General features: G+C 42.2%; 1 protein-coding gene across 1 annotated transcript in view; it reads left to right on the top strand.

Moving 5' to 3' along the window:
• The window catches only part of plbd1a (phospholipase B domain containing 1a), an 11,523-nt gene extending 4,600 nt beyond the window's left edge, over positions 1-6,923 (top strand). The window contains exons 6-11 of the mRNA XM_050068537.1: positions 1,239-1,383; positions 1,794-1,994; positions 2,605-2,745; positions 2,832-3,017; positions 5,842-5,948; positions 6,069-6,923. Of these exons, the coding sequence (XP_049924494.1) occupies positions 1,239-1,383; positions 1,794-1,994; positions 2,605-2,745; positions 2,832-3,017; positions 5,842-5,948; positions 6,069-6,245 (957 nt within the window). The 3' untranslated portion in view covers positions 6,246-6,923. The remainder of the gene's footprint in view (positions 1-1,238; positions 1,384-1,793; positions 1,995-2,604; positions 2,746-2,831; positions 3,018-5,841; positions 5,949-6,068) is intronic.
• Positions 6,924-7,516: the final 593 nt, after the last annotated feature.

The following is a 7,516-nucleotide window of genomic DNA, read 5'->3' on the forward strand; positions in this document are numbered from 1 at the left end:
AATCACGGAAACTGTCAGTGTGTCATTCTGTCAGTCAGTCATTCTGTCTGTCCCACGTTTTTCTACTCACTGACGTGGTCAATCTATGTGAAACTGCACACAGGCATTGAGGACTGGCATAGGTAGAAGGTGACAAAGCTACCAGTGGGTATGGACTAATATTAAGTAACACTGAGAAAGCAGAAAGACCCATAGCCGCTTATCCTGTTGGGGATAGCGGGGGGCGGGAGCCTATCCCAGCTGACATTGTGTGAGAGACGGGGATGGATCTGGGGCGGGTCAGGACAGCCGTGTCAGAATTTATGTATTTATTTATTCTTTTTATTGATCAATTAATCCATCCCATTCTCAAGAACACAACATCTTAACGAGGGAATTTCCATAAATGTGGCACAAACGTCCACTTGGACACGAGGATAAACTGATTAGGTTAATTCAGTGGCCAAATTCACTGTGACCTCAAGAATACTGTAATTATGACAAAAACGTACACAAATGACTGAGTGATGACAATTTATATCCAAAAACTCAAAGGTCAACTTCACTGTGACATCATGATGTTCTGCTACAACAGTTTCCCGGTCGTTACTCAACATATCTCAGGAACAGAAGGGGAGACATTTGGTCAGAGACTGAAACGGTGACACAAATTTTGGGTGTCCACCTTGTAACTGTGCAGATTGTTTAAATCTGTGCTGCCAGGGTGAAGATGTGTGTGAAGCTGCTGTAGCTACTTTGCAGTAACATTCATATTGTCAGCTGTCATGGCTACATATGGCTCTGGACAGACATGGTTGTAAACTGTAACTGCAGCTTGTCTGGTTCAGAGAGGCATACAAGCACAAGGCTGTAATTCTAGTTTTTCATTTGGAGGCTTTTATTCCATCAAACATATTTGCTACATTATTGAGCACTGCTGTGTTTACATTCTGGACCAGCTTTTGTAAGATGACACTGAATTCAGGATGACGTTTTTTTTATGGTGTACGCCAAATACAAAAATCCACGTCTTTTCTGTGGTGTTTTTCACACTTGTAATACAGTAACAGTCCATGAGGCAAAGGAGCTTGAACATGACGCCCTGCCTCTTTACCTCTGGCATTAAACTGTGTCACTGCATGAAGAATGGTGCTGAGGCTCTGTGTGAAAATCTGATTCACACTAACACAAATTCCAGTCATTTCTGCCGACACAGGAAAACTCTATCTTATTCTGTCTCGTTCTGTCCTCCCCTTCAGATGCTGCCTGGCTATGAGAACCTCCTCTTTGCCCACTCCAGCTGGTACACATACGCTGCCACAATGCGGATCTACAAACACTGGGACTTCCGCATCACTGAGCCCAACACGGCTACTGGGAAACTGTCCTTCAGCAGCTACCCTGGTATGTACAACAGTCCTCAGGAATTCTCCATAACAAGATTTACAGTCAGGGTTTATCCAAACAGCAAGAGCCCATGACTTCCAACAGGACAATACCACAGTAGCGTATGAAAGTTATACACTTTCCATCATAATTATTTCCTCTTTCAAAACTCTGACATTACACCAGCGTTCTCAATTAAACACTGCTTCTCTCCTGGACACATACAGTAATACACATACATGCTTTTCTGTGCAATGGCTTAACACATGCAGGTTTAATAATATTTGTTCATCACTTCTCATCTCCCACAACATCCACCAGCACACACACACACACATCTTTATCAGTGAATCTACATTTGAAATGTGGTTAAATGTAGCTTGTTTGCAAAGATTGTCCAAAACGGTCTCAGCTCATCTTTCTCTCAGGCTTCCTGGTGTCTCTGGACGACTTCTACCTCTTGGGCAGCGGTCTGATGATGACCCAAACCACCAACAATGTCTTCAACTCCTCCCTTTTTGGCTCGCTCACTCCCAACAGCCTGCTGGCGTGGCAGAGGGTGCGGCTGGCTCACAGTTTGGCACATACCGGAGAAGAGTGGGCCAAAACCTTCACCAAGTACAACTCTGGTGAGTGATTGCGTAGTGATTGTGTAGCAAATTATTTTAAAAGACGACAGTAACATGAAGAGACACACAAGTATGACATGAATCAATAACAGTTAATTAAAGACCATCCACCAGGAGCAGGATGGGAGATAATCTTAAAAGGAATCTGGTTGTAATCTTGCAAACAGTCACCCTGCAAGATGTCCAGTCTTTGCAAAATCTTAGTGTGACTAAAAAGCCACATCGTCTTAAGATGTGAGAGGGTGTCACACTTTAGTCTTTCAAGTCTTTTATTAAGTCTTCTAAGTCAGTGGTTCCCAACTGGTGGGTCACGGTCCATAAGTGGGTTGCGGGTTCACTCTGAGTGGACCACAAGTGACTTGCAAACACGTCAAGTTTGTAAAAAAACACACTTTATATTGATGTACAGTGAATTTCCGGCAGAGAGCTCGACGCTGAAGTTTGACGCTGAATGTACTGAACTGTGTGGACCTTGAACTAATGACTAAGGAGAAATCTGGACCCCGTATCTGGACCAGTTGGGAACCATTGCTCTAATGTGTTGTAGGCATTAGCTGCTATTAGCATGCCTGGGATAAACAAGGCGATATCTCTGGCTCTGCTTGCGTAGGTACCTACAACAACCAGTACATGGTGTTGGACAGGAGCAAGGTGAAGCTGGGCCACAGTGTTGATGATGGTGCTCTGACCGTGGTGGAGCAGATCCCCGGGCTGGTGGAGTACTCTGACCAGACACAGGCTCTGCGCAGAGGTAACAACACATCTTTATTCAGTTTTCTACTGTATTTGTTTAATTCATGTAAAGCTTACCTTTCCCACTGCCTCTGTTTACCACAGGTTACTGGCCATCCTACAACGTTCCCTTCCACCCGAAGATCTACACGATGAGTGGTTACGGAGAAATGTGGAAGGAGTATGGAGAGGACTTCTCCTACGATCTCTGTCCCAGAGCCAAGATCTTCCGTCGTGACCAGGCTGATGTCAAGGACCTGGACTCCCTGAAGCACATCATGAGGTTTAATGGTGTGTGGCTCTGTCTCATTGTGTCACTTTATGACTGGTTCCCTGTCAACAGGAATCTGCATACCTTATGTTAAAAAAAGACGCTGGGCGCAGCACTTTTTCTCTGGGCTGCCGCATACACTCTCTCCTAACTGGGAACAACTGAAAGAAGACGCCAGCACATGGCTTTCCATGTATGCACAGAGAAGGACAGGGAGGTTTGCACTCTGCCTCAGGTCTTCCATGTAGGCACATGGAATGGAGAACAAAGCCATACCACGAAATAGCATACTGCAAATAGAAAATAAAATTTTCTTTGACTGAGGTGGTCCTGACTGAAAAATATATTTTTCCTCTTACCTGCAGTGCTATTATCCATCTCCATCGTTTTAGTGTGAGTTGCCAAATGTTGGCGATATCGGCCCTAGAGACATCTGCATTCTCTTGAATATATTGGAACTAGAAGACACAAACCACACCCGCCAACCATATCACCGTACGTTTACTGTACATGGACAGTTTAATTCCACTTTTAATCGGAATGAAAGGCCATTCCGATTAAAAATTAAATCCGATTAAAGGGGGTGGTTTATTCCGTTTGTCATTCCGAATGAAAGAATTTTGTGTGCATGTACACACTCATTCCTCTTTAATTTCATTCCGGTCTTTCTGTGCATGCTCGTTTCCTTGCCCTTTTGGCACGATGGCGTCTATAGTGCGCATAGCAATGGGCTGCATAGCAACGGGCTGAGATGGAGCAGTCGGACTCGTTGCACTCACCGGTTTCCATTCTCCACAGTATGGTCTTCTACCTCTCTTCTCCTCCTCAACAGACGAAGCATTAGCAGAACAAGGTTGTTGTCGTAAACAGACGAAGCATTAGCAGAACAAGGTTGTTGTCGTACTGCTGCTTCAAGAATATAAGCAAAAAGCCCAAAAAAGGCACTAAGAACGGCGTCGCCAAGCATCTTGTTATCAGAGCGAGGACTAAAGTGTTTTCTTCCAGTAAACGTAAACACGTAACATCCGCCCCGCCCCTTATCCAATCAGAAACCTTCCCTGCCCCAAACCTTGCGCAGACCTGAATAAAGGCGATTAAACTGATCTCCCGTGTAAACCCTCATTCGGAATGAATATTTCTCATGTAAACTACCTGGAAACACTTTAATTCCGAATGATTTCATTCAGATTTATTTCATTCCGAATGAGAAGCCATCATGTAACCGTAGCCACTGTGCAGAAAGAAGCGTGCTTCTACTGCTAGCTCATCTGGCACCAGGAAGCAAGCTAACGTTACATCTCCCACTGTCACGAGCCTCTTGTTCATGAGTAGATGCATGCTTTCGTCTGTGCAGTGATACGATTGGTGGGTGTAAATCATTAGAAAGAAAATAGTTCCTACATGAAACTGCTCACAACAAGATCTGTGGATTAACTTGAGTAACCGGGTCATGATTTCTGGCGCTTTGAGCACCACAAGCTGAGTGCCATCTAGTTCTATTATACTGGAGAGAAGGCAGACATCTGTACGGCTGATATCTCCGACACTCGGCAACTCACACCAAAACAATCTAGATGATAAACAGCTCTACAAGTAAGAGGAAAAATATATATTTTTTTAATTTGGGGTGAACTGTCCCTTTAAATAATTTATCAGCCCACATAGGCGTTTCTAGCCCATTTTTGGGCTTATTATTTATTTTACTGTATGTCCTAGAAAAGTGAGCTAGAAAAGTGTCAAAACCATACAGTACTTGGTTGAAACGTAATATTTTAACAACAAAAATACACCCCCCCTTGCGTCAAAAATGGTTTGATCCACCCCCATCCCTCCCACCTTTCCCCGACCCGGGCTCTGAGCGCTCTATCTGCACAGAGCAATGTGCTGCCTTTCAGAGTGGGGGATATACAGTACCTGGCTGAAACCAGGATATGTGGCACATTTCTTAACTTCTACCACTCAATACAACACATTATCATCATTACCAGTCCTCATTTTTGCTGCATTTAATCGTAGGTCACTGTTTATGATGTTAGGTAGGAGTTAGCTGACGTTTTTTCTAGCTAGGAAACGTTACAGGTGGTCAGTACCACTGTCCTCTGTTTGAATTGGAATGAGAGAAGCTAGCTGTTGTGTCATGTGCATGTGTTAATATTAAAGCCAAGGTGCTACTGACTAGCTAACTGACTGGATGCCCATTAACATTATAACTCCTATTGTGTGTATTTATTATTATTATTTTGTAGATTTCAAGCACTTTTCTTTTTTGAAGTGTATTTTTATTTATGTATTTGTATTATATAATACAGACAAGAAGGAAAAAGGCAGAGACAAACATTGAAAAAGTCAATTACTGTTAATGTGTTAATGTTACATGTTGTGCATTGCATTTCAAATAAAAGTCCAAAAAATAAGTCCAAGGTCCATTTTTGGTATTTTTGGTACTCACTATAGGGGGCTGGTTTACTCCAGAAACATACATACTGTTTATGTGTATGTTGAGGAGCTGCTGTATCAAAATGAGTTGTCTTCCCCCAGAAATTAGGGTTACAATATGTTTCTTTGATGATTACAATCCATTCCTCTTTTGCTGTGACTCAGCATTTAAATAACCTTTATCAGATTTGATGGTTTAGTCACAGACTTTCCCAAAAAGTGTTGTGCTTTTCTTTCACAAATGTGGGAATGAAATTGCGTTAAAATGTACAAAACAGTGAAATTTATCTCGCCTGGCCGGGCAGCTCTCTGGGTGCTCAGCACCCCTAAACCTCTGATCCTAGAATCGCCCCTGTCAGCCCAGAACCTCCTTGATGTTAACAGTTTTGTTTGTTTGCCTGTTTTCAGACTACAAAAACGATCCATACTCCAAGGGGGATCCCTGCAAGACCATCTGTTGCCGTGGCGACCTGAGGGACTTGAAGCCTACACCGGGAGGTTGCTATGACACAAAGGTAGTGCCCTTTCACCACGGCAGTCTTGCATTACAGCAATAGAGGTCGCTTAGGTTGTGAAAAAAAACAAATGCCTTTTAGCTCAGATAGTCTCTGGTGCCTGTGTTGTCCTGCGTCCAGGTAACAGACTTCAACATGGCTGGGGACTTCCGTGCGGAGGCGGTGAACGGACCAACGACACAGGATGGACTCCCGCCGTTCTTTTGGGATAAATTCAGCAACATCACCCACCAGGGTCTGCCGCAGTACTACAACTTCACCTTCGTCAGGATGCAGCCTCTTCTCTTCGAGCCTTGAGGTGTGTGTGTGTGTTTGTGAGTGAGACAGAGAGAGATGTGTCTGTGTGATGCTTTGTGATGAATGATGGGAGTCAAAGGTACAATCTGATGTTTCTTTTGTGGTTCACACATCTGTTTACACACTGATGATTTTTATTTTGATTACTGGGAAAAGTTCAGAATTGCGTCCCACACACAAACGCCTACATTTTTAAATTTTGGGAGTAATAGTACGTCCTTCCATCTGATTAAATGCACAATGTCAAACTGCCGATCAGATTTTAACTCAGTATTTTAACATATCTTGTGCAGATGATTTGTTTTTTTACCTGCTGCCATTTGTGCCTAGAACACTGAGAGTAGCTTTATGATTTTATAAAATGCAGAATCAATGCACTAAATCAGTGTTCATACCATCTTTAATCCTTTTTTTTAGAAGCTTGAATGTCTTCATGCAAACACTATAATTCCGGTGGTAAATGAAATCAGTGCAATGTTATACTCAGGGCTGTTGATCCTCTCTCGTGCTGGATTTATGTGCATCTTCCTCTTATACTGTGCAAAATGAAAATGTCTCAGGTTTGTATTTTTGTATAAGCCTGTTTATTATGTGAAATGATGTGTAACACTGCACATCTGCACCATGCCAACATTTAATGTGATGATTGTTTATTAAAGTTTTACAGTAGTGCCAGCACAGTCTTGTTTTTAATCTTTCCTTGTGTGATGGTGACTCTTTGTTGCAGCTGATGTGCGCTCTGTGGAGATTCAAGTCTCTACGCATGACCCAGCTCATTGTATATTAAAGCAATAATATTCCCACTTTAAAAATGTCATAATGCATGGAGGATAGAGCTAGCTCAACCCTTTCATGCAATTAATCATCTGTCCACTACAATTAATACCATTACTGCAACCTTGTCCTTGAAAATACCTTATGTGCAGTGATGTTCTGAGCTGTAAATCAATTGATTTAAGTTATTAAAATGTCATTTACAGTTTTTGTAACACGAAACAATATTTTGACAATGTTTTTGTTATTTTTGCAGAAAAAAAATGATATAGTTCACTAGGAGGTGGTGGGTGGGGGGCGAGGAGTGAATTCAGATTCAGATTCAGATTCAGAATACTTTATTAATCCCCGGGGGGAAATTGTTTTTGTTCCAATGCTCCGTGCAAAGTAGAAATAGAAATACAGCATGAATGGAAACAAGAGATAAAGATGAAGATATAAATAAGATACTAAAATAGACAATGAAATAAATAAAATAAATATTAAAGTAGACATTA

This window comes from Epinephelus moara, chromosome 18 (assembly GCF_006386435.1).
Source record: "Epinephelus moara isolate mb chromosome 18, YSFRI_EMoa_1.0, whole genome shotgun sequence".
In the NCBI taxonomy this organism is placed as follows: domain Eukaryota; kingdom Metazoa; phylum Chordata; class Actinopteri; order Perciformes; family Serranidae; genus Epinephelus; species Epinephelus moara.